A 27,294-nucleotide genomic window follows, 5' to 3' on the forward strand; every position below is an offset into this window, starting at 1 on the left:
TATGCTGATTTTTCCTTTTTCTTTTTCTCACTCTGTCACTGTGTGGTTTATAGAGGAGGAGGTGACTGTGGGTAAGTTTTATGCCACATTTCTGATTCAGGATTACTTCAGGAAGTTCCGTAAGAGAAAGGAGAAAGTGGGTCTGGGAGACCCAGACCCCAAAAGGCCATCAGCTCTACAGGTACATGTCTAACCTATTTTGCTCCTTGGAGATTTTTTCACCCTGACCTGTTTTCAATCACTAATGCTGAGACATATAAAACTTCAAAAAACATTAGATACATATAAAACCTCCCCCAAAAAATTTGTTTTAATGTTTTGTTTATGTTGCCATGTGGGTTTTGTTACATTGTTGGTTGTAGATTACGTGACCCTTGCTTGTTATTCTGACTTTGTTTTGGATTGTACACTGTTCCTATTAAACTGTCACCTTGGCAGTGATTGAATTGATTGTGATATAGACAAACAAAACACAGATACATTCACTCCGGGCGGTTTAACGTTCACAGCTGCTATGTTTTATGTTCAGAATCATCTTTATTACTTTAGGTTTACGTTTTTAATTTAGGTTTTTATTTATACTTTATTTAATGTTATTTATTTGAATAAAAGAAACAGCAAGAAAAACATCTCAAACTGCCAGGTATCAGCCATTTTAACATTTCCATATATAAACCTGGTCTTTATTTGATTTCTGTTATCCCTGCAGGAAAAACAGCAAACAGATATAAACCACACAGAAAAATAACCAATGTAATTTGAAAGTACAGATATAAAAAGTGTGTGTGTTCAGAGCTTGTGCAGCATATATACTGTGGACCTCTTTTCTCCACTTGCATCTGTGTCAGGCGGGTCTGCGCACCCTGCAGGATCTTGGGCCAGAGATTCGCCTGGCCATGAATGCAGACCTCGAGGAGGAAGAGGAGGACCTGGAGGAAGAACAAGAAGAGAATGAGGTATCTGTAGAACACACATCTTCATCAGTCTTTTATATACACTGTACATAAAAAATTAAAATCAGAGACAGTGTAAATATTGTTGATTATCTCCTTTTCTCGTTACAATGGCAACTGTCAAGGGGCAGTATATTAGGCAGCAAGTGAACAGTCAGTTCTTACTGATGCGTGTGATCACCAAGTGTAAGGATCTCAGGGCCAAATTGTGATGGCTAGACAAATGGGTCAGAGCATCTCTAAAACAGGTCTTGTGGAGTGTTCCTGTTATACCGTGGTTAGTACCCACCAAAAGTGGCAAAAGGAAAGACAAGCGGTGAATCAGAAACAGGGTCATGACCACCCAAGGCACACTGATGTGCAAGGGGAACAAAAACTAAACCATCTGGTCCAATCCCACAGATCTACTGTAGCACAAATTGCTGAAAACATCTGCTACTAACATGTTGGTGCCAGATGTAAATGTAAAATGGTCATAAGCCCTAATCGATAGATAGATTCTGGCTGTCACAGTGTCTATGATGCTGCACCACAGTTGGACTGGAATCTTTAAATGAAAATTTTTCCCCCTCAGCATAGTGTTTTTAGGTCAATATTACATCTGATTTTGACCTAAAATATTATTTCATGAGTCTATGAATAGAGAACAGGATTAAGGATGTGTAGAAAAGATTGTTGTATACGATTGAACATTATTATTATTATTATTATTATTATTATTATTATTATTATTATTATTATTATTATTATTAATAGTATTATTATTACCATCATACATAGAACCATCTGTCTCTGCTCTGCTAGAATGACAATGGCTATGTTGTCAACGCTGAGTCCTCAGACCACCGGTCCTCTGTGGTCTCCACGCCGACGGGTTCATCCGCTGCTGTGTCTGGAGAAGGCTTCTCCAATGGAGGTCTAAGTCACAGGAATTCACTAACCAGAACACCAAATGGCAGTGGCATCCTAGAGCAGGAGAAATTTAGAAGAGGAGAAAACAGACGCTCCTCCCTCTATTTCCAGCACAAGAATGGTGTGATTGACCAGCCATCAAAGAGGTCAGAAACACTGTTACAGTCTTACAGTGTGGACATTGATGTGATCATTCAAAGGCAATCCATGTTACCAATCAATCATAGTTTTCTGGCTCAAGTAGAAGAACTCTGAGATCAAAACACAAACATTATCATAGTATTATCTGATCTATTTTTGGTCAGATTTGATGCTTTATATTTTTGGTTGTAAGTGAAAAAAATGTTGTCATTATTATAAATAAATCTCTGCCCTGTATTGCCCTGAAAGCACACATTTTTTAAATAAATAATGAACATGATCCATTTTTGCAGTGCATAATAACAAAGACATCATATTCGCAAAACTATCATTTATTGCAGTAGCTAGAAGCTAGGTTAATTATCAGCACAAGCCTTCAAATATTATTTCTTGTCATCTACTAAAAAAAAAGGAAGAAGTTTAAAAAAAACAGTGGACAAACCACTGACCGTTACAGAGCTACATATTTATATGTATTGCATTTATAGCATGTTTTAGATGTTCACAATCTCTGTGTGATTAATCACTCTTTATTGTGCCATGTACTATTTCCGCTGTAATCATTTCTCTTAATGATTTTATCTGTTCCTTAATAGAGTTTCATATTACAAGCATCCGCGGTAAGTCCAGAATTCACCTGACAACTTTAGCCACTGTTTCTTTGTTATATGTCATGACATTGTGTGGCTTCACCCACCTCAGGAGAGAGTCAGTGGACCACTTTGGCTCTTCTCTCTCACGAAGTGTGGATGGAGAGGAGGGGTACCATCGGGAGCAGATTTTCTACAGGAGGGAAGAGGACGAGGAGGTCATAGCACCCAGAGACAGGTCTTCTTCTTCCCTCCTACACTCTGTATCTTGATGGAAATGTACTGTAGTGTAAACGGCATAATACACTCTAAAGTGTAAAAATAGCATATTGTAAGATGTACTAGTGTGGGTGTGTGGGTTAAAATCAAACTCCTCCCCTGCAGCATTATATTAATAATAATAAATGTTAAATCTATATAGCCCAGTTTCTCAAAAGTTTGCTTTTCATAGTCCAACAGTATATAACTGACAAATAATCCTCTCATAGTGTACACCAACGCATGCAGTAAGAACAGTTGGGTAAAAGTACATAACACTGAGATGAAAACGGATCATAGAAACAACAGAAATAGTAGATAATATAATAATAATAGTTGCATCAGCAGCAGAAAATTCCTTCAGCTAGGAATGTAAAATTATCATGTTAAATTTATACTGAGTAAATAATTAGGAAGGCAAAACTAAAGAATAGAATAAAGCCAGATTTACTGATGTTCATTCACTTATTCATTTGATCATTCATATGATCATTCGTTTGTTTATTGTTTTTTTTGTTTTTTTGATCGCTCATTCGTTCATTCATTCATTTATCTTCAGTAACCATATATCAGGGTGACAGTGTATCCAAAGTTTATCCTGAGACAGGTCTGGCAATCACTGATAATTTTAGTATAGCCAATACACCTGCACTCATTTCTTTGGGAAATGGAAACCACCAAGCCCACAGGAAACCCACATGAACATGTACAGAATCTTGAGCTCAAGATTGAACAATTGAGCTGTGAGGGAGCAACACTACCTACTACCACCTAGTGTTATTCTTGTTGAAGTATTTTACCAAAATGACAGCAATGACCCAAATTCTGTGAAACAAAAGACATCTGTGTTCTTTTGATCTATGACTGTGTCCTTCAGAATTATTTTCCATTTAATTCCTCCTCAGGCATGGCTACCCAGATGAAGTCCCCATTCATTCTAGCCATCGAGCTCATGGGTATGATGGACAGCCTGCCTACAGTAATCAGTATGGCAGCAGTTATGGTGAGGCCAGAAGGTCAGCCAGAAGACGACTCTTGCCTGCAACCCCCACCGGTACAATCAATAATCCCTGTTACTCTGTCTCTCTGTGCATATACTTGCCCTTTCAGTTAATCCTCCCTCTGAGCATTGCAGTAAGGTGAGAATGTTAACACAAATCTGTTATATGATACCCATTATCATATATTTTCAACTTAGTATCACAGTTTTTATTACAAGGCATTAAATTACTTTTTAATAATATATATATTCACACTCAGTGGCCACTTTATTAAGTATACGCTGATCAGCCATTACATTAGAACCACCTGCCCAATATTGTGTAGGTCCCCCATGTGCTGCCTAAACATTTCTGACTCGTTGAGGCATAGACTCTAGACATACGACTTCTGAATTATCTATAGTATCTGCCACTAAGTAAATAACAGCAGATCCTTTAAGTCGTGTAAGTTGTGAGGTGGGGCCTTTATGGATTAGACTTGTTTGTCCTACACATACCACAGATGCTCGATCTGGGAAATTTGAAGGCCATAAACTTTGTTATGTTCCTAAAACCATTTCTAAGCAATTTTTGCTATCACAATTTGGCCCTTGTCAAACTTGCTCAGATCCTTATGCTTCCCATTTTTACCCGTTTCAAATGCTTTGAGAACTGACTGTCCACTTGCTGCCTAATATATTACACCCCTTGTCAGGTGCCACTACAATGAGACAATCAGGGTTATTCACCTCACCTCTCTGTGATAAGGCTGAAAAATGTAGGTGCACTTTGTAAATAAACAGTAATCAAGCATATCTCTACATCAGCCATATTTAACTAATATGTATGAAAAAGTCTAGTTATATAAAATTCCTTGATTACAAAAGGGACGTTTAAACTGGGGTGTTTAATCATATCTACAAAGGCCAGTGTGGCTATAGGTATTCACTACAGCCAAATTGGAGACTCACTTGATAGTTAATTAGAGACTAAGATGAATTGATTAAACAAGTGAAATGATGTGTGGCTCCTGCTTGGATGGACAGTAAATCTGCAGCTACACCAGCCCTTTCTGGATAAGACTGAAGGACCTTGCTATAATGCTAACGTTGGTGAATTTCATATAGTGATAACCACAAAACTCCATAAAAGGTAAAGTTCAGACAGAGCTGAAAGTGTGAATGAGGACAAAAAGGCAGAAGAAAAGTAATTTCTTGAGAGGCAAGAAGTGCCGGTTAGAGTAGTGATGGCTCAAGTGGTTAAGGCTCAGGGTTGTTGATCAGCTAGTCAGGGTTCAAGCTGCCAATGTCAGGCCCTTGAGCATGGCCCCTACTCCTCTCTGCTCAATGGGTGCTGTATCACAATTGACCATATGCTATGACCCCAACTTCCTAACAAGCTGGGACATTTGAAGAAAATCATTTCACTGTGCTGTAATGTATGTGTGAGAAAATACTTCTTTCATTCTATTTTAAGTGACTGAAAATCCAGCATTCCCACACAATGTCAAATCTTGACATGAAGCAATGTGGACATTGTCTTAAAAAGTGCTTATTTTCCGTCTCTCTCAGTCCGGAAGTCATCATTTACCATCCAGTGTCTGAGAAGACAGGGGAGCAGTGATGATCTCCCCATTCCAGGCACCTACCACCAAAATTTTCCACCATGTAGAGCACGTTCACAGGTACCTCCTCCTGTATGAGATAATAAATATTAAATATTTTGCTTACATTTTTATATTGTGTATGTTCTGTTTCTGAGATCTGCATAGTGTCAGGATATAGGGATGCACAACAATTATTAAAATCATCAACTTGATTTGTTTATCTGTGCAGTTTGATCCAAGAAGAGCTTCCACTCTTTCACAGCTTTTGCACTCTTGCAACGATTGTACAAAACACAGTCTTACAATTCCTCTGTGACCAAGAATCATAGACATTGTACCACATTAGCTTATACACACACCTGAAGCATGAGAAAAGAAAGGGGACAATTATTCTTAATTACAAAAATGACCTATAATTGATGACTGCTTGTAGCAGGAAAAATTAATTTATCCTAAACAGATAGATTATATTATTTGCTGGTTTTCTTTTATCTTTGGGAGGACACACTGCATTCATGGAATAGTAATATGATTACAGTTCTACACTAAATAGCAGGTATTTTTGTTGAGAATTTCAGCGATTGCCATTAAATCAGTAATACAAAATTTGGACAAGCCGTCATCCATAATCATCTGCTAGGAAAAATGTTGCGACAATCTTCTATAGTCATGTAGGAATTTAATAAATATACAAACAGGTTCCTACAAAATTGTTCAAAGAATCAGGAGTGAAAATTGTAGGCAGAGCAATAGGGACATCCTGAAAAGGCTTGTCCTACGCATATAGCTAGTCACGCATGCATAAGAGAAAAAAACAGTGAAATAGTGCTAACCCAAAACATGTGATTCCTATTACATCAACTGTGCAGCCCTAGCATGTCAAATTAATAATACAAGGCACTCCAAGGCAAAATTACCTCTTTATTATCATGTCTTTCTTTGTCTCCCTTCCTCTCTCTTTCTATCGTTCCCCTCAGGCATATGGCAGTTATGACTCACGCCGCAGCAGCAGCCGTTCTTCCACAGGCTCCACGGCCTCCTGGGCAAACCCCAGCCCCCGCCGCAGTCGTCTTCTTTATGCCCCCCTCATACTAGTGGAGGATGAGAGGTCAGCTGGCACAAGTAGCGTGGGCCTTTGGGAAAAGAAGGCAGAGGATGATACAAGTGTGCCTGTGGCAGGGCGAACGGGTCAGCCTTACAGGGCCTACACCACCCTGAGAGTGCCCACACAACTCAGCCCGCACTACAGCGAGAAGAGAGGCAGTGCTGACAGCCTGGTGGAGGCGGTAAGACCTGAGAAAGTCAACACCATTATAAATATACAGTACTATATTTCTGATCTTATCTATTTTCCGACTGTGAAATATAAAAATAAGAAAAAGATTTTAAATTGCACTCCTCCAGTCATTTTAGTGTGATAGCTAATGCTTATTGAGGATTCATTACTGCTCAGTGATCCAATTGTTCATTAGAAAAAAGTTGTCTTAGCTATTCTCTGTTAGATATCAAAAACTTTTCTTCTAATCTCTTGAAATGTGCTAGGTAAATATTTTTTTGTTTGCAGCAGACTCATTGATGTGATATTAAGTACATATTGTCATCACTCAATAATCAAGCTTGTTGTGCTCAGACACAGTTGTGTGTGTAAGCTGTTCATTATTTGGAGCTGATTTGTGTGAAAGACAAACAGTTTTCACAGCAGGGCCTGTTGGAGCTGTTTACATTATTCAGGTGTTATATGTAATATATTCTAAAATGTAAATGCCTTTCCTCAGGTACTAATATCCGAGGGCCTTGGCCTGTATGCAAAGGACCCCAAGTTTGTTGCCTTTGCCAAGCGGGAGATTGCAGATGCCTGTCACATGACCATAGATGAAATGGAGAGTGCAGCCAGTGACCTGCTAGGTCGAGGCAGCACAGGGAGCTCTGGAGGCGACTTCCTCAATCACACAGACTTGGGAGGGCTCTACAGTGATGAGGAACTTGTCAGGAGCCATGATGAGGATGAGCTTGCTGATGAGATGACATGTGTTACCTCCTTCTGACTGTCACATCCAAAAAAACAGTCAGAAATATAATGGGTGGAGAGTCAAGGAAGCAGGCAGGCCTCTTAGATTCTGACAGACAGGCAGAGGTTTGAAGCTGCAGGTTATACAATCAAGGTACAGGTCCATTTGGTTACTAAAAATTAAATATAATGGTGTATTTTAAGGTATACAGATGAATCACAGATAGACTCTTTTTTTTACTGGACTTCATGTTGAATAACATTTATACACAGAGTTGCCAGCATGCTATCTACACCAATTGAGCAGTATGTTGGACCTCCGTGGGCCAGTGTAAGAATTCTATAAGATGCTTGCAAAGAGCAGGGGAGCACAACCTTGCTCTAGCCTTTCCCCTGCATCACTCTGAGCCTGGGTTGGGTTCTAAGGTCTGTGCAGCTCATTGAAGCAGTGAAACTCACAGTCTTGTTCATGGAACCATGTGACAATAAGTGCCTTGAAACAGGGTTCCTTATCATCCCAGAAGTGTCAACGTGACAGTGTGTATAAACTATAGTTATTAAGGTGATGCCGTTGTTCCTCGATGATATCAAGGGCACTGATGTGCTGTAAAGGGGACATTCACTAAATTCATGCCCAGTACAGTTTGCAGTCCAATATAAACAGAGGAAAGAAATGCTGGTCTGCCTGACATCACATGATGTATGACTTACTCGAATTTACATGTGTAAAGGTGAAAGATTTGTACCTACTAAAGTGGCAACTTAAATGTATATGTTGTTAAATATGTTTTTACATTCTGTATCATATTTGAACAAATACATAAAAGGTATAAATAAATTCTGCTGCTTATCTAATACATAGCAATACTTTATGTATAAGAAATCCTTGGATCATATCTCTGCACATCATTTCCCACTGTACATGACTGTACATTTTTCTGCTGTGGGTTTTTATTGGACTCTTCTTTTCTATTTGACTCATCTTTAGTGTATGAGACCAGACAAATCTGAACCAAGCACAGCTCAGTGTTATTGTTTATTTTATTTAAATTGATTTTTAACTTCCTTAATTGACTTATTCTTTAACTTATTCTTCACAGTTAGGAATACTTTACACGTATTTTTTTCTGAACAGAACTCAAGCTAGCTATTTATTTATTTATGTATGTATGTATGTATGTATGTCTGTATTGGCATATGTCAGACTTGCTTTGAATGTGAATGGTTGCCATGTTTAATTGCAGGTTCAGCATTGAAACAGTTACCTGAAATGAATTACAAAGAGATATCTAAATTTCCTTCTTTCTGTTTGAATTTCTGCATGCACTATAGGCCAAAACTTTGAAAAAAAAGGGAAATATTTAACATTTCAAAGTATTTCCACCTTGTGTCCAGTGTTCTACAATCCACTGCGATCCTGACCAGAAGAAAACTACTGTTACTTTACTGAAGCTGAACCAATTAAGTTACTTTGCAATTCAGTTGAACTGCACATAATGAATATCAGTATGCATTTCAATGCATTTAGCTGTGTACTGATGTAGACGTTTCATTAAAAAAATGTTTTGTTTTCTGTTGATATTACTGTTCATAATCACTTACAACTTTTACAAACAATTTGCACTGCTTTCAAATCTACTGCCTACAGTGTAGCTCATTATGTTCCGGTTCTTCTGCCATTTAAATATGTACTGTACATACTTGTTCTATATCACAGTAACACTGTAAGAGCTAAAGACATTAAAAATATCAAAGATTTTTGAAAAGTCTATTGTCCAGGTAGTAGATTTTCACTGACTCCACAGCTGATTCATTTTTACTTCATGTCCAGTTTATTCCTTAATTGATTATTATTATGTAGCATGATCATTAGCCCTCAGAACAGTGTCCCAGTTTTACCTCATATTATATTATATTATATTATATTATATTATATTATATTATATTATATTATATTATATTATATTATATTATATTATATTATATTATATTATATTATATATTACTATGTGGCTGAGAAAATCACCTTTAATACCATCAACAATCAAATAAGCCCAAAACTCAAAACAGTGATTAAAAAAAATATTACAAGAAAGTGAAGAGCCTGTGAAGACTCATAATATTAATCGATATTAATAATTTAATAATGAATGTATGCTATATTCACACATGCATACTATATATATATATATATATATATATATATATATATATATATATATATAACTAGTGGACTTTCTGAGCTTATTTCAAGGTCTGAGATGATGCTCACCATCTCTACAGACGCAGGTCGAGTCATCGTTCTGTGCTTTGCGCACGAAACACGCCTTCCTCTTAGGGTTGCCAGATTCTAGCTACCGTTTTAAACAACTGTAAACAGGCCTGTGGACAACACGCCGGTCTACATGTATTGGAGCAGAATTGAAAGAAAAGACACAACTGTTTTGTAAAGAAAACGTACACTTTATTTTTTTTTTATTATAACTGCTGTGTACCATTATTCAAAGGAATGTAGCCAATAGCTAAACCCTGTGTTTTAATTTGTTTAATTTGTTTCTTCCCACAGACATGTCTGACTGGATAACTGGATAAATGACCAGGCGTATACATATTCCCATTAAATGTTTATACCACAGGAGCAAAACATTTAGGGTGAACACTTTTTATTATAAAACTGGCTGTATAAATGGAGGCTATTCTGGTACTCCAGTCTGGCACTGTTCAGTGACACAATGACATGATGCATGGATGCTGCATCACATTTCTTTCTTTAGTCCACACGTGCAAGGTTCGAGGCATAACATGTTGAAATTCCCATGATCATGTGACATTTATTTTTAATCTTCCATCAGATTTGTTTCAAAGAATACAGAAAACAAATGTAATGATTTTTTAACAGAGCTGGCACATTACCATCCCAACCCTCCATCTGGGTGGTAAAAACAACATTAATCTGGCAACCCCGCTTTCACCGTCGTATGACGGAATAGGATGTTCCGGTGATGCGCTCTCCCCCCCTCCCCTGAGTAGGCTGTTTCGGTTGCTGCCTTCACCCCCCCGCTGATTTTCTATTTCTTTAATCTAACAGCAAGCAGCCGAGATGGACATTGTAAACCAGGTAGGACATTCTGAGCACAAAAAACCTAAACACGATCTCAGAGTTAGATGAATTTAGACCTGATCTAGTGAGTAGAATGATCAATCAGGTATTCTGGGCAGTTCTGAAGATGCGCTCGTGAATTGATGGCAGAATCTGAACAGAGGAGGAAATGTCCTGCTGATACTCTACACATCCGAGGGTTATTAGCTAATATTCGTGTATTAGGTCATGTTTTTCTAGACCTTATTAGATTAGCATATGCATGATATCATGCTGTTTATTATAGTTGTATCTTTTGTTCAATATCACTGAGGTTGTACTGATTTATATGTTTTTATTTATTTATTTACAATAAAAAAAAAATCATAGACTGAATACTTATTAATATTTATGTTTTTTTTCCAGCATGTGATTTAAAAATCTCTGGTTAATCTGTGAATGTTGTTTAGTGGTAAATTCTAAATAATAAAAGAAGCGCATCAAAATCCTTCGCACGAAAGGCCTTGGGTTAAATGCAGCTACAACTGGAGAGGTTGCTGTGGAAAATGGCAGCTGACTTTACCGAGCCGCTTCTGTGACTCACAGCATCAGACACCATCATTTCCATTCAAAGCCATCTGTCTCTTTCTTTCTTTCTTTCTTTCTTTCTTTCTTTCTTTCTTTCTTTCTTTCTTTCTTTTGGACGACATTGTTTGCAAACGTCATTAAATAAGGCAACGTTTGATTTATTTAACGTCTGATGGTGAGCCTTCATCACATCGATCCATCATCAGTGAGGAATGTAAGGCTTATGTACCTTACATCTAATGTAAGGCGATTGCATTTATTTATTCGAAAATGCAAATTAAAATGGAATAATAAAACGAATCAGGTGACTGAGTCAGTCGTAAGATTTTAGTGATTCAGATGATGGAAGTCTCCGACTGGTCATCGCGTTCAGCCGCGCCTTCTGACGTCACTCCCTCACCCTTATCTTAATATATGATTGTCACAGAGCATCAGGAAATAAACATGTTGTTGTTGTTGTTTAGTATTAAATAATCATGTATATATCATCGTGTTAGTATAAATAACGAAGCACACAGGTGTTATTCAGTGTAATGGCTCTGGATTTGGCTGTCTTTGTGATAAACAGTGATCTGAGCAACCGAAAAAACAAAATGAAAACACTTATGAACACTAATACATGCTGTAATGTTTGGGATTATATGCCCAAACCGGATCTCTGCAAATACACGTGTCACTCAGCTTAAAAAAGTTGAAAGGATTCTGAGCATCTATATGGAGAACCCTTTTTAATTCCCAAACCTGGTCTTATTCAGAGCAATGGCTCGGAACTTATAGCTGTCTGTGGTTACAGACTAAAAAAAATGACGTTTTTCCCAATTTTTCCTGTGCAGTAAACCTGATGTGCTCTTTTACTGTTTAAGCACATCCAGCTTAAGTTGTGTTATGAACTGGTTTTCTTTTCACTGTGTATTAAAGAGCTCGTATTTGAGTTACTTTAGACTTCCTGTCAGCTTGAACCGCTTTTGACATACTCCTCTTACATCTGTCATCAACAAGGCATTTCTGCCCACAAACATGTCTGATTGGATAACTGGGTGAATATACATATTCTTATTAAAGTGGCAGGCGAGTGCATATTACCTGTTTGATTCACAGTCTGAAGCATCTACGTAGGCCAGTACTTTTTTTTAGAGAAACTGGATGTCCCTTATCTACACTTTGCTTATCCAGCATGTATGAATGCCCCATTAATTTCCAGTTATTACACCTGCACTCGCAAAATCCCAGAAGGAGAGGAGAATATGAGAAATGTAATGGGTTGTCATACAAGGCTCTCCCTGGATGATTCTAAATATGTGTTTACTGTTCTGTTAAACAAGGGTATTATGCCTGCTGTGGTTCATCTATAGGGGCAGGTGGGGAGGTGCCCAACCACATATTTCAGGGATTCAACAAATGTTCATTTTAGTCTACATTTTTAAACCCATAATGTTTTAAATTCAGTTTAAATACTAATTACCTGTTTTGAGAGACGAGTGATTTTTTTAATGTTCTACTGAAGTTCCAGTGCAGTTGTGGAGCAGTATGCTCTGCTAGTTTTCAAAATAGGCAAACTACAAGAAGTGCTAAGACAGAATCACTCATGAATTGCCCATGCTCACTCTCTGAATATTTTTTTATGAGTGGAGGAGGACCAGTGGGCAGGACAGTTAATAGTATGTTTTTATGTTTATCTCATAAAATATGACAATGGCGATAAGAACCACACCTGTTGTATCTTACATTGTTAAATTAAAAGAAAGAATTGGACATAAGATTGTGAACTTTATAGTGCATGGATATCTGTTATTTACCTGATTAAAAAATGTAATGTAATTAGCAAGTTTAATCTACACTGTTATGTAGCTAGCTATGTAACTAGCTCAATTGTTAATGGCTATGATCAGCAACCAGAAACTATAAAATGTACATCAGTAACATTTACAAAGTGACTGTCTTTTCCATTCAGGTTATTTAAACATGGTGAGGTTGTATAAGAGATCTTCATTTTTGCAAAGTTATTATTCTGCAGTGGGGGCATTAGCATTTAGATGTCTGTCTTTAGTGAAAAATTAACAAAATATAGTCAGAAATTTAAAAATATTAATTTAGGAAAAATCTACTGAAATGGACTCACTGATGACTTTCAATATAGAGCAAGAATTGAAGACTTCTGCACTGTTATCCAAGGTTTTATTTTAACACAATGTAATAAAGTATATACTTGCAACCATGCTGCAAACTGTCTCTCCCCCCATGGTTGTGGTTGACTGTGACCATGTGCATGACTTATGATGAAACCAGAACCATATAGAACAGTCTCTATGGCTGCTGCTAGGCTGTATTTGGCACACTACTGAGAAATCTGCTCCCATCTTGCTCAGTATGCCACTAAGCTCTCAGTCTCCCACTGAGTGACAGATATTTTTGAGGCCCTATAATTCAAAGTTCTACCTTTCAAACACTGTCTAGTGCCAAGAAATGCTGTCACCTCTGATAGCCAGAGGCATCAAGATACTGATATAATTGGACAACTGACCTCCTGTGTGTCTCCACAATGGTGCAGGCCATTTGGGACATTTCCAGCCTTCTTGCAAACATTACAGCGATGAGTCTAGCAGTGTATTCACTCAAGAAGCTAGATAAATTGAGAATGCTAGCCACCCCACCCTATGGTTCTTGAGGGTCTGCTCAAACTGAGAGACTTTTGGAAGTGGGTTATCAGCCTTTAGTCAGTCCCCTAAGTAAAAAAGCTCTTGCTCAATGGAGACATAAGGCTTTTTTCATGGAAAGGGCCCCTTGTGGAGGTGGTTTCCCATAGGAGAGAGATAGTCGCCATGGACATCCACCATATTGGGTGGGGGCAGAGTAGTGCTGCAGAAGCAATGAGTGTGTATGGAGAAGTGTAAGATTAAAAGTTATCAACCTGTTGGAACTGATGGCAGTCTATCTGGTCCTCAAGTTCCTCTTACACGTTCTGAGACATCCATTTAGATACATTAACATGGGTGCATGAGATCACATCTCTCTATTCACTTGGCACAGAATTTCCTTAGGTAAGCCTTACTATCAGTGGTGCAGCAGATGAACTGACAGTGTAATATTTAAGCACAGCAGTGGTGTCCCAGGTCACTGTCAGATATGGATTATTATTGTGCACCTTGGTGGAGCCAAACAGCTTGCTGGCCTCACTGTCCATTGCACAGGCAAGTTCTCATCTATACTAAATTTGTATATAGTGGCCATTGCATTACAGCTCCATGGATGGCTTGTCCCTGCTTCTCACCTCCATCTGTCGAACCTAAGCTCTCCCCTGTGAAGTCTCTTAAGTCTCTTTATGAGCCCATGCAACTGAAAAGGGACATCTTTAAACTGTCTTTTTCAGCAGAGAAAAGGAAGAAACAGTGAAAGAGTGGAAGAACTGACTTCGGGGTGTTCTATGAAGTTTCACCAGTAGTAGTGTTTAGCATGTGTCCTATGGTACTATTTAGATCAACTGGCCATGATTTGAATATCAGATCTGTCTAAGAGGAAAGACACTAGGGATTGACTGTCTTACCACAAAATGACCAATGATTCATAGAAAATTTGGGAATAAATGGGCCACCTGTTTACCTCAAGCATGATCATTTATGGCGATATTCATTTTCCTGTCACATGTGGTTCAGCTGTTAACTTTACTTTTCAATAAGAAATTAATACATTTATTGTTTTGTTGTTGTTGTTAACAGCTAGTTGCTAACGGACAATTCAGGGTGCTGAAAGTGCCTCTGGGCTTCATTAAAGTCCTGCAGTGGGTAAGTGTTTCTCCATCATTGTTTAATTATTTAGATGTATGTTTGTATTACCCATATAATGTTGTTTGTATAGCTTTGCTTTAGCTCTTTTAGATAATTTTGTCATCTCTTATGATTCACTGCCAGCTGCTTTCACAGTGTGATACTGCAAACAGTTAGACCCACTTCTGTTGATCATATTAGATTTTCTGACAGTTTTCTGACACCATGTAGGAGTCCATCGTAAAGGCCACAGAAATATGTTGACATATCAAGGTCTCATGCAGCTGGGAGGGGCAGTGACATACTGGCATAGTAGTGACATCTGGTGGTGCTTATATGGCATCCTTTCTGTTATGAATTGTAGAATTTCAGTAGTGACTTTTGTTTTAGAAATGAGGGTGAATGCATATCAATTAACATTAAGAGAGGGTTCATTGAAGGACAGAACTTAATTGATAGACTAATTGTCTTTGTATGGCATTTAAATAGAAATCCATGTGTAGTATACATATTTTTAAATTAGATTTGCTTAATTGAATGCAATGTTTAAAGGGCTGAATGAATAAATGTATACTTCAAACTAAAGTTTATACTTCAGTTTGTTGTTTGAAAAATGACATTTGATACGTTTGACACAAATTCATTTTGACACATGGGTTTGATATCATACTTATTTAATTCTAAGATGGTTGATAAAATGTTCTGTGTGAATATAAACAATTAACATTAATGTTACAGTTCCATTCTTACATTTTTGCTGTTGAATTAATTTTCCTCTAGTTCACTATCGTTGCAACTAAACTTCAATATTTCAATATTTTGATATCTGTTCTGATTGTCACTTGTCTAGTTCAGTTGGATATCATGTGGTTTGGTTCACACTGTTTGCTGTAGTGATCTCCTCTGAATCTCTCATCATACCATGTGAGGCTTTATCCAGCCAGACTCCAGTTCCACTGTGTGACAGATGGCCATCTCTGTGATATTTAATATCTCTATTTTTCATTCAAATCCTCCTCTAACTGCAGCCCACACCACTATGCATATAATAATAATAATTATTATTATAATTATATTATTATTATTATTATTATTATTATTATTATTATTATTATTATTATTATTATATATAATTATATAATAATAATAATTCATATAATCTCCCAGTGACTGAATCCAGTTTACTTATTTATATAATGATCATTCTAAATGTAGAGAGTCTTTACTCTGAGTTACTGTTTTGCGAGTGTGTTTACTTGCATTGCATTGATAGCAAGGATGGATCGTTTGTATACATAGGATAGAAAGATGATCTTTATAGATCCTAGTTTCTAGGAAAATTTCAGGTGCTTGAACTAACTTTAATAGAGGCCAGCATTGTTGCTCTTTCTACTATTTTCTATTTTTTTCCTGATGTTCAAGCTGAGAAACCATAATGTGCTTTTTGTTTATGCCTTCAGGTGTTTGCCATCTTCGCATTTTCCACCTGTGGGACTTACTCAGGCTCCTTTCGCATGCGTGTGGAGTGCAAAAACAGATCAGAGAGCAACCCAAGAATAGATGTCAAATTTGAATACCCATTCAGGTACATGACATGTTCAATATTTTTACAATGATGTAGAAATTTATATGTATATTTTTACGGATTGCAGTTCACATGTCTTCCTCAGTGTATAGCCAATACCAACTAAAGTGTAAATTTAAATATTTAAAATTATTTGAAGATGTTTTATTTTATTATGACCCTTTTTCAAATAGCATAACTCTTAAAAACAATTATACAAATAACTATGTATTTTTTTGATTTTAGGGATTCACTAGCTTTGTAAGGCAAAAAATAATGAGTCCTTTTTTTTTCAGGCTCAATCAAGTCTACTATGATGCTCCAACCTGCAAGGGAAGTCAAACTGACCGCTTAGTCCTTTCGGGTAACTACTCTTCTTCTGCTGAGTTCTTCGTCACCATTGGGGTTTTCGCCTTCCTGTACTCCATGGCAGCTCTTAGCGTCTATATCTTTGCCTTTGAGAAGTACCGCGAAAACAACAAAGGGCCAATGATCGTGAGTTCACTTAAATCTTTTACAGCTTTTCAGATAATTACATTTTAAGATTTATAAATATAATTTTCAGATTTACATGTAATTTCTAAATAAATTGGCAACAAAAGATTGCTACACATTACACCATTATATCTCTACTGGTTTATGGTGATAAACCATGAATAAGTAATGATTTGTCATCAGGTGCATGGAGATCAGAGCAGCTATAAATATTAGGTTCCTCTTTTCAGGATTTTGCTGTGACGTGTGTATTCACCTTCATGTGGCTCGTGAGCTCGGCGGCATGGGCGAAGGGTTTGGCGGATGTGAAGACAAGCACAGACCCAGCGAAGGTGGTTGAACTCATTCCAGCCTGTGAAAAGGACCAAGGCAACTCCTGTGGTGAGGTTCATGACCCTGTCATGTCCGGCCTCAACACCTCTGTGGTGAGTGAACTCTTCTAGCTGTGGCTGTCTTGTTTATAGTCTATAAAGCAACAGGTGATATTACATGTAAATAAGTTTGATGTAAATAGGCTGCTTTATAGAAATATTTCAAAATATTCACTACTTCAACTACATTTAGGTTTTAGCTTTTATGTTCAGATCGTGACCATAAATTATGATTATACATATTGTTTGGTCATTTAGACCTTGGATAAACAATGTGAAATAAAAGTATTAAAATTGCTTGGCCAGCAGTAAACAAAAAGATGGGTTTATTCCTTGACTTCACTGTAAGAGTACAAACACAATATTTCATGTACCAAATCCGAGCAAATACAGAATGATTAAAACGATTTACTGACAGCTCACATTAAATGTTATTGTAGGTTTATAATTATATATGTGTATGTGCTTTCAGGTCTTTGGCTTCTTGAATCTGATCTTGTGGGCAGGCAACATCTGGTTCGTGTTTAAAGAGACAGGTATCGTTGCTCCTTTCATGCGTCAGCCACCTGCCCAGGAGAAGCAGCCGGCCCCTGGCACATACGGTCAGCAGGGCTATGCGCAGCAGGACCCATACTCTGGCTCCCAGGGAGGGTATCAGCCTGATTACAGCCAGCAGGGATACAACCAGGGTGGAGATTATGGCCAGGGCGGCTACAACCAGCAGGGGGCACCCACCTCTTTCTCCAACCAGATGTAAAGACAGGCCATTGGAAGAGGTAGATGGAGGCTGGTGAGTTATTTATTCATATTACTCTAATAGCTAGTGTATTTAATAGTAATTAGTTGTATATGGTTGTTAAAGTTATCAAATGACTTTTCATCCCACCCTTTTTTTAACCTTCTTATCCTCTCTTGTTTTTTCACAGAAAGAGGGTTATCTTGTGATCAAACGAGTGTGGCACCTGAACCTTACTCACACAACCACACTCTTCCTTGTCTGTGTGTTTGTGCATATGTCTGTGGACGAAATTATTGGGGGTGGGGGGTGGATGGTCAGTTGATACTTAGAGAAAGATGTAGGGCATATGGAGAAAAGAAGGCATTATTCTGTGTGCTGTTCATTATTGTGATGTATGAATTATAAAATAAAAAGTTAGGTATGATCCGATGAACACAAAAATACATAAAATATTTAAAAAAGATAATATATATATATATTATCTTATATATCATTGCTATATAAATTTTGAATTGATGATGTTTGACAATAGTTCTGCTAAACTTTGAGAGAATGTATTTGTCTGTGCTGTATAAATATCAATATGAACAAATATATAGAAATATTTCCTAAAGATCTGTATGGGATTATTCTACTATAGTGAGTGATGTTTAGAGAAGTTCACTGATGATGATACTAGCAAAGAAAATGAGTTCTAAACCCAAATGGCAATAGTTCTCTGAGAAGTACTGGCTTGGTAAACGTTGCATAGATATTCACTGAAGAAGAGTTTGAAGTTTTACCCATATCGTTTTTATTCGTTTCTATTTTTGTTTACTAAGCTTATGACATTTCTGATGAAAGCAATAGGCTATATGAGACCAATCTTCAAAATATCCTTAAACTCTAAAATATCTTGCAGTATTTTTTGTTCTCGATTAAACTTTGGTTGATTTTCAGACACCTTTCTGTAATACGACAAGCACGTGTGAGTTAGCCCGGTTTGTGTAGCCCCGAAACACACTACAATTTGTTTACTATGCCGTTCAAGTGTGTTAGCGCTGTTTCATGCAACTGGAGGACTAATACTAGACATTTTTTCTGTAGTGTGGGCACCAGACAGAGAATTAGTCCTGTGTATCGAGTTGGTGGTAGTTAAATGTGCCAGTTTCAATATCCAGATTCAACCCTCTTTTTTCCCCCTACTCCTCCCTCTTTTCTCCCCCTTTTTGCTCTTACACACATACACACACTTCAATCAGTTTGTAATCTGATTTTGTCCAAAAGAGTTTGAAGCACTGGCTTTGTTTTAGTGTAATTATACTGAAATATATTTTGAAAGATCTGTGCAAATGTATGTGTATGCCATGCAAAATCTGCGTTCTAATGATTTACTTTTTTTTTTAATGTTATACAGCAGATCTGTTCAACGATATAACATCTGTATATGCACTAACTGGACTGATTAAAGTACTAACAGAACAATATAATGCAAATGATTTGATCAGAGCATCATATGGATGCCAGGACCGACAGGTTTATCTGCTTGATTAATCAATATGCAGAAGCCAATCGTATCTAGCATCATAAACAAATCGGTTCTAATTGACTGGATTGCTGTAGACCAGCCTGCATTGTCCATTGTGATTCAAGTAACAAGCATGAACTTCTTAACCAACATCAATTTGCTCATACAGAAATGTATATGAGCAGTATATATCTACACTTTCTTTGTATGGTGTAAGCCTTGAATTCTGGATTGTGTAGTTGTAGTAATTTATATGCAAGAAAGATCAATATACACTGTCTAAAGGCTGAGGAACAGCACAGTCATTCTCAGTCCCTCACAATCAGTGCATTTATTCGGCATTCATTTGGTGGATATTTTATGATGAGCTGCTCTGTAGTTATGCATGACCATGTGCTCATATGTCTAGCTTGATTCAATTTATGACTGGGTCTCATCTAATATTTGCACACTTTTAGTGGTCCATGGGTGTAAGGCAATTTGAGTAGCTTTTGAGTAGATCTAGACAGCCTGTGAACCCACAGCCTTAACACCTCTCTCTTTCTTTTTCCTTCTTTTTTTTTTTTTTCGATTCTTCTCTCTCTTTCTAATCTGTCCCATTCTTTTTCTCCCTAATAAATATGCTATTCAACTACTCTGTTGTTAGTGGTGTTTGGTACGTCTCGTGAAACTCTCGATGCCTTTGGGTTGTGCTGTATTTATTGTGTATAATATATTCTTAGCGTTCAAATGATGTTGATGACAGTGAATATGACCATGCTGAAAAATCACCAAAATTATCCAGAAATTCTGTTGTATTGTTCTATGGAATCCATGAAGGAAAAAATTCAATAAAGAATAAGTTATCCTGTTGAAAAAAAAAAAAGTCTCATTTTTTGTACAAATGTTCAATAAGAGGAATACCTTTTTTAATGCCAGTTAGAAAATGTGATTCATGTATGATTTTAGTGGACCGTGGTCCCACTTTGGATGTGATGAAGATCCATTGTTCATAATAGTACAACCTAAAAGGTCTATAAACACCTACTATGTCAGTATTACCATCCATGGGAGTTCATTTAACACTTAGGGATTTTCTAGTATACTTTAAAATATTGTTGTGTGCCATTATAATGATGGCAAAAATGTAAAGATAGACTGTAATTTATGTTCATTATGCATTGTTTCACTTTAAATTTAACATGAATTGCATGTAACCTTTCTCTGTTTCACCAGTAATCTATGTTCATTTCCAGTTTTGACTTCCAATTGTGTGTTTAGGTATTTCGGATATAGAAATTACACATCCCTCTACAAATCACTCTCATGCTCAAAAGTAATTATTATACAGATGTCATCAACAATATATTTCTGATCAGCTGCTTCTGTCAGTGTCATCTGACTGCTGTAGTCATGGTCCTCAAAGAGTTAAAAAATCATGCATGGTATCTCACTTGTTTAAAGGAATCAGGAGAGGGGTATAAAATAATTTCCAAATCATTCAGTGCACCATGGACCACGGTAAAGGCCATCAACAACAAACAGAAAAATAGAGCACCACAATGATATAGGATGTTCCTTCAAAATTTCTAGAACACTTACCAGGAAGGCTTTCTAAAGAATAGAAGTAAAAAAAATAAAAAAATCTTCATAGAGCATCAGAAATAGGAATAGCCTTAATTTGTCACATATACATTACAGCGCAGCGAAATTCTTTCTTCACCATGATACAGCACCCCTGGAGCAGAGCAGATTAAGGGCCTTGCTCAAGGGCCAAACTGTGGCAACTTGGCGGTGCTGGGACTTGAATCCCTGATCAACGCCCCAGAGCCTTAACCACTTGAGAGATATATGACAAGTACCGATTAGCACGTGACAACAATCACTCAGCATGTGACAACAATCTCTCATATTCTTCACATGTCTGGGCCATGGGATAGGGTGGCTAGATGAAAGCCTAAGAAAAAACATCCAAGTTCAACTAAGCCAGCTCAAACTATGGCAAAATATGTTATGGTCTGATGATACTATTTTCACAAGGCATGTTTGGATCAAAAACAAGCATATTACTAAAAGAACAGCATAACCACAGTTCTACATGGTGGTGGCCCCAGAACTGGGGCTTTTACCAAGAGGAACAGAATTACAAATACCTACAAATACCACCAGTACGATTTCGGCGCAAAACTTAGGTGTCTGCTAAAGATTTAAAAAAAATTCACCTTTTAGCACAACAATGACCCAAACATACATCCATAGCAAAAAAGGAATGGCTTAACCATCTTTTATTGGTTTAAAGATCTGTGGTTTTGAATGACGTAGTCAGAGCCTAGACCTGAAACCAAGGTGGTCTGTAGCAAGCTGTGCACAGGAGATACCCTTATAATTAAATGGATCTAGAATGAAACAATGTTTTTGCAAGAAAGATTGGGAGAATATTGAATGATTAAGTTGTGGCTCACTGATAGACACTTGATATAATGATGTAATAAAATCAAAAGATGCTTCAATAAAGTATTAGTTCACGGGTATGGATACTTATGTAACTAGATTACTGTTATTCTTTAAAATTATTTTTTCCTTACATTATCACTTATATCACAGACATTTTATATCCATTTTAGATGTTCTACAGACAGATATGGACAAATATTTAGCATTCTTTGCACTGAATAAGTATTCTCTCTGCATCCGGTACTGTACTTCTACTGGTTACTATGTACTGTGGAATAGATATGGACTGTATATCTTATATGGTTATAGAGTGAAATCTGCTAGTGCCAGTTCCTTCATAACTTTTTCCTATTTGTTTATTTCTTTACCAAGTATTAATGTCTTTATGTTGAGAACCTGAACTCACTTGTGCAGCCTAACAAAGGTCCCCACTGCACCAAACTCTTCTTCTAACTATCATTAACCCAGAACATGTTTCACAAACATCCTTGGACCCAAGGGGAAGGAACGACCTGCCTAATAGGTCCTACATGTACTACCATAACAGCTCTGACCCATTGTGGCATGGACTCCACAAGACCTCTGAAGGTGTGCTGTGGTATCTGGCACCAAGATGTTAGCAGCAGATCCTTCAAGTCCTTTAAGCTATGAGGTGGGGACTCCATGGATGGTCTAGTACATCCAAGTCAACACCTTCAATTTCTGCAGTGTGGCAAAGTGCAATATCATTCTGGTCTACTTTACCAGTTGTCCTTCCTTGGATAACTCTTAGGTACTAAGGTACACTTAGGTAGGTACTAAACACTGTAAACAACAATTTGAAGATGCTCTGATTCAACTGTCTAGCCATTAACTGAACTGAATGTTCACTTTCTAATAGACCTTATCCCTTGACAGGTATTTTGTAAAGAGATAATCAGTTTTATTCAACACTTTTCAGTATTGTATTCAAATAGAGTATTTATTTTTGAAATAAATAGTCTATGTTACAATAGAAAAAACAACTTTTTCTATTTTTAAGAATGACTCTGTATAAAATGGAAGAACAAAAATCCCAGTACATTACAGACACAGTATCAAGTATTACACACTTCCTAAAAACAGTAGGAAATATAAAATTTCAATCAGTACAAAAAGTATAAACATTAATACATATACATCAAGAATTTAACTGAGGAAAAAATTAATTAAATATGCTGTTTGGCCTGTGTGTAGTCTTTAAATATATTTCCCCATATTATGGAACTTCCCTGAGGACACATTACACCTTAGAGGGATCTAAAAACTGGTCTCCTCTAGGTTTAGGTGGTTCAGCAGTGTGTTCCCATAGTGGAGATACTGTCATGAAGTGATCCTCAGTTGACCCAGAGACCTTAGTACAGTTTTTCAGTCCATCTCTTAGTTCAGACAGCTGTAGGGAATGATTCACAAGGGTGCTGTTGACCTGGGAAAAATATCCATCTGAATGCTTCTCCAGCTCTCCTCGGATCAGCTCCAAGTCTTCAGACAGCCGTGACAAGCCACCACACTGACCTTCTACACGGGCCACACGTCCCCCTACATCAGTTACCTCTTTCTGGACTCCCAGAGCAGTTGAACGGCAGGTCTGAAGTTCTGAAGCCAGCCTGTGCCGTAGATCCTGTAACTCACCCTTTAGACGATTCAGTCTTCTCTCCCCAGCACCCAACATAGAGGCCTGTCGTCCAACCAAGTGCACCACACCTTTAACCTGCTGTGCTAGCCTCTCCTCTCGCTCTTGCCAGGTAAAATTAGCTTGTCCAACTTCATTAACCACCTTCCCAAATGAGTCTTTTAGTCCATTAAGAGTGTGATTTACAGAGTGCATGGTCACCTTCAGTATGGTTACCTCACCTTGAAGCTCCTTCTCTTCTTGTCTCTTAGTCATCTGCATGAGCAATGAATTTAGAGTGGTATTCAGATTGTCTAGTCTTTCTGTCTGGGCAATGAGCTGTCCATTAAGGTTTTCATGTATTTGCTTATCATTCTCTTCCATTGTTTTCTGTGGAGCAGTAAATCCTGTAAGGACTGGTTGTGGAGCACAAGAGGAAGTGCATATAAGTTCAAGGGCGTTAAGCTGCTTCTGAATGAAGCCAAGATCTACATCTACCCTCTTTTTGAGGGACTTGACTTCTGTGTCTAATGTGGGCATTGTCTGACCTTCGACCACACTTGAAGAAGTAGCATTACCTAGTTCCTCCATAGCAGCAAACAAGCGAATTTCAAGCTCCTTCATCTTTTCCTCCAAGCAGTCCTCTAGGATACCAGTTGTTCTTCCACCAACACTTCCTTGTTGCTTCTCTGGTGTACTAAGAAGTGACTCTACATAGGCCAGTCTACCTTCAATCATGCCCTCTACATGGTCCTTGTGGCCACCTAGCTCAGCTTGAAGGTACCCTTGGGACTGGTTCAATCCATCCATTGACTGCTCTAGAAAAACCACCCTTTCAGTCATGCCAGATATTGCTGTGCAGCAAACATTTTCTGGTTCTAGCCCTTGGAGCTCAAGGTTTGCAAGCTCCATTTTCAAGACTGTCACACTACTATTTATGACCTGCTCCATCTGTTCCTGTCCTTCCATTACCTGTTTCTTGCACTGGAGATGCACCTCCTTCACCTGATCTTCAAAACGCTGCTCTGCAGTCTCCACACGCTTGTGAAACTCTTCAAAGACAGCTGCTCCTGCCTTACTAAGTTTGGTCTCCAACAGTGTCTCCAGGTCCTGTTGAGAATCTGTGAGGTTTCCTGCCCCAGCAGACAGCCTCTGCAGGGCCCCATCATGGTCCAGTACTGTCTTTTTTAATTCTACAAGATCTGTGCTCTTAGCCAGTACCTCCGCACTTAGCTCTGCAATCTTTTCAGCCAAATCACCCAGGTTTGGGAAACTAACTATGGCATCTGAGCCCTCTATATGTGGTGCTCCTCCAGGCAGGTCTCCAAAACCAACAGTCATGTCCTGAGATGCAACAGCAATGGGGGCTGGAGCTGCAGACAGAAGTGTAGAGAGCATGCGGTTTGCATCTTCCCGGAGTGAGGTACGTAGGTGGTCTTCTAATCCGGTCACTTTAGCACGAAGTGTCTCAAGACCAAGTGAAAGTCGTTGCACATCCTCTTCCATCCGATTTAAACAATCAACATTGACACTGTTCTCTTCAACAGCTATGGTGAGGAAATGCAGATAAATAGTTAAATAAATGATAGTCAAACGTGGATCTTAACTGAGTATAAATGAATAAATAATAAACTGTCACACCTAGAAAACTAAGAAATTAAAACAGTGCATATGTTGTGTAAAAACATGTATTTGGAAGTGTTAAAAAAAATCCCTTAATCTCACCCTGATGTAGCTCACTGTCACCTGAAGATGCATGTGTTACAGGAAATGGCTTTGTCTCTGGTTGTGGAATTGACTGTCGGAGATCTGGTGTAGGATCCTGGTAGTTTGTAATTGGTTTGTGATCATCTGGAATGGGATCATGTACAGAATCTTGATTATTAGTCAGAGGGTTGTGTTGTTCCAGCACTGTATCTGGATGACCTGTTTCCGGCTCTTGATAAGACTCAAATGACGTTTCTGGATAAGAAGGTGCAGCATTAGGGCCAGGATATTCATTTATTATGTTAGAGGGTGACAATGGTTGATTCCAGTGGTTTCTGTAATAGTTGGGTTGGGACATTGGACCGTGAAAACGAGGCACTGGTCCTTTGTGGAAAGGCACTCTCTCTTCATAAGCATTCACCGGGTCATTAAAAGGGGGCATTTGTCCTTTGATGGGAGGCATTGGGCCCTTGAAACGTGACACAGGGCCTTTGTATGAAGATTGGGGACCTTTACTGGATGGCTGCAGACCTTTATGAGATGGCATAGGACCTTTGTAGGATGGCACATGACCCTTGAAAGGGGGCATTGCTTTCATTCCATAAGCAGTTGGTCCCATGTTACAACCAACACCAGTGAATCCAGGACAACAGCGCCACTCTAACTCAGTTATTGTCTTGTATGCCACTTTAAACATTGGCTTGTAGAGCATACGGTACCTAGGAAAATAGACACAAATGTAAATAATCAGATTCTGTGCGGTTCCAATGTTTGGAAATGTTTTCTTTTTCAATACGGCATACTCCATCTTTTCTCAAATAAGTAATGTGACCAATTGTCATCTTTGAGGTAGTAATTTAAACAGATAATTGTAGTATCACTTACCTAAGTCCTGGACACTTCTTCCCCCAGCCACATTTTTTGTACTCCGCTTTCACATAAGGAGCTGTACCATCATGAACAGTGTAGGAAACACTCTTTTCCACTACATACGCACAGTGGTTTCTAGAGGAAAAAAAATGGCAGAATACAGTATTATCATGTAATAATTATATATTTTTCCCAAAATAATAATTAATTAAAGGTAGAAAAATTTAAATACTGGCTGATCATGAAAATACACTATGAGCTAAAAATTAAAAAGAATAAATGGTTACCAAAAAATAAATATATTAAATAATATTAAAACTTATAAAATATCAAATAAAAAACATGAATAAAAGTAAAAAATATACATTTTATATAATAAAACAAGTCACAATTTAAATTTACATTTAATGAAATAAATGGGTAACTAGCTATTTATAGGAAACAAAGTTTGCATTGTTTTTTGACATGTTAGATAAACACCTGATTTTACAGCAGAGATATTTTTCATATACTGGTCATACTCACTTGTGTCTAGCAGTAGGTTTGCCAGAGCTATAATGAGGATTGGCTCCTGACTTGTAGAGGTTGAAACGGTTGGTTGTGGGATGGAAAGCCGCAAAAGCATCTGTAAGAGCCATGCTAACACTCATAAAAATGAGTGGGTTCAGGAAATATAGCCACAGCATCTTCAGTAAAATAATGATTTTAAAAAAAGACCAATAACCAAAAGAAACTTCAGGATTGTCCAAAAAAATATGCAATGTGTCAAATGCCCATTTCTAGCGGTGCTGGTCTGGAGGCTTCTGTGTTCTGTGTACCAGCCCTCACAACCAACTAATAAAGCACTGTGGGACCTGATTTACATAGTCCCACCCTTCAATCCACAAAATACAACATACAGAAATGTGGCATTTTTAACACACACATATTTGTATGCTCATATTTTTTGGTCGAATCTTTTTTTTTTATTATTTGTTTGTTATTTAAATCCTCTTTTTTTGATCCACATTGCTGTTAAAGACACTGAATTTATGCATTGGGCTGAAGAGAAATAAGGTATTGAAATAGAAAACAGAATGGTGGATTACTATTAGGTTATTTA

The 27,294-nt window shown here is 37.7% G+C and overlaps 3 protein-coding genes across 9 annotated transcripts in view; 2 read left to right on the forward strand and 1 right to left on the reverse strand.

Moving 5' to 3' along the window:
* Nucleotides 1-9,021, forward strand: part of cacna1fb (calcium channel, voltage-dependent, L type, alpha 1F subunit) — a 44,660-nt gene extending 35,639 nt beyond the window's left edge. For 4 of the 7 annotated variants that reach the window (XM_058390424.1, XM_058390428.1, XM_058390426.1 and 1 more), the window contains 9 exons: nt 54-181; nt 840-956; nt 1,758-2,011; nt 2,603-2,626; nt 2,709-2,834; nt 3,760-3,908; nt 5,406-5,518; nt 6,418-6,726; nt 7,216-9,021. In XM_058390424.1, coding sequence (XP_058246407.1) covers nt 54-181; nt 840-956; nt 1,758-2,011; nt 2,603-2,626; nt 2,709-2,834; nt 3,760-3,908; nt 5,406-5,518; nt 6,418-6,726; nt 7,216-7,485 — 1,490 coding nt within the window. In that variant the 3' untranslated portion in view covers nt 7,486-9,021. Of the gene's footprint in view, nt 1-53; nt 182-839; nt 957-1,733; nt 2,012-2,602; nt 2,627-2,708; nt 2,835-3,759; nt 3,909-5,405; nt 5,519-6,417; nt 6,727-7,215 lie in introns of those variants that run through there. The other 3 variants (XM_058390425.1, XM_058390430.1, XM_058390429.1) reach the window with 2 other exon arrangements.
* Nucleotides 9,022-10,475: 1,454 nt separating this feature from the next.
* Nucleotides 10,476-20,392, forward strand: sypa (synaptophysin a). Its single transcript, XM_058388654.1, has 7 exons — nt 10,476-10,566; nt 14,829-14,894; nt 16,337-16,461; nt 16,737-16,935; nt 17,166-17,360; nt 17,779-18,096; nt 18,233-20,392. The coding sequence occupies exons 1-6, from the start codon at nt 10,549-10,551 to the stop codon at nt 18,061-18,063; spliced, it is 888 nt and encodes a 295-aa protein (XP_058244637.1). The 5' UTR covers nt 10,476-10,548; the 3' UTR covers nt 18,064-18,096; nt 18,233-20,392.
* A 2,803-nt stretch (nt 20,393-23,195) lies between these two features.
* On the reverse strand, nt 23,196-26,878 carry emilin3a (elastin microfibril interfacer 3a). Its single transcript, XM_058390524.1, has 4 exons — nt 26,718-26,878; nt 26,208-26,327; nt 25,341-26,041; nt 23,196-25,162 (listed from the first exon to the last, which is right to left on the reverse strand). Exons 1-4 carry the CDS (start codon nt 26,876-26,878, stop codon nt 23,247-23,249), a joined length of 2,898 nt encoding a protein of 965 aa, XP_058246507.1. The 3' UTR covers nt 23,196-23,246.
* Between the last annotated feature and the right edge of the window lie 416 nt (nt 26,879-27,294).

Source organism: Hemibagrus wyckioides, linkage group LG05 (genome assembly GCF_019097595.1).
Source record: "Hemibagrus wyckioides isolate EC202008001 linkage group LG05, SWU_Hwy_1.0, whole genome shotgun sequence".
Lineage (NCBI taxonomy): Eukaryota > Metazoa > Chordata > Actinopteri > Siluriformes > Bagridae > Hemibagrus > Hemibagrus wyckioides.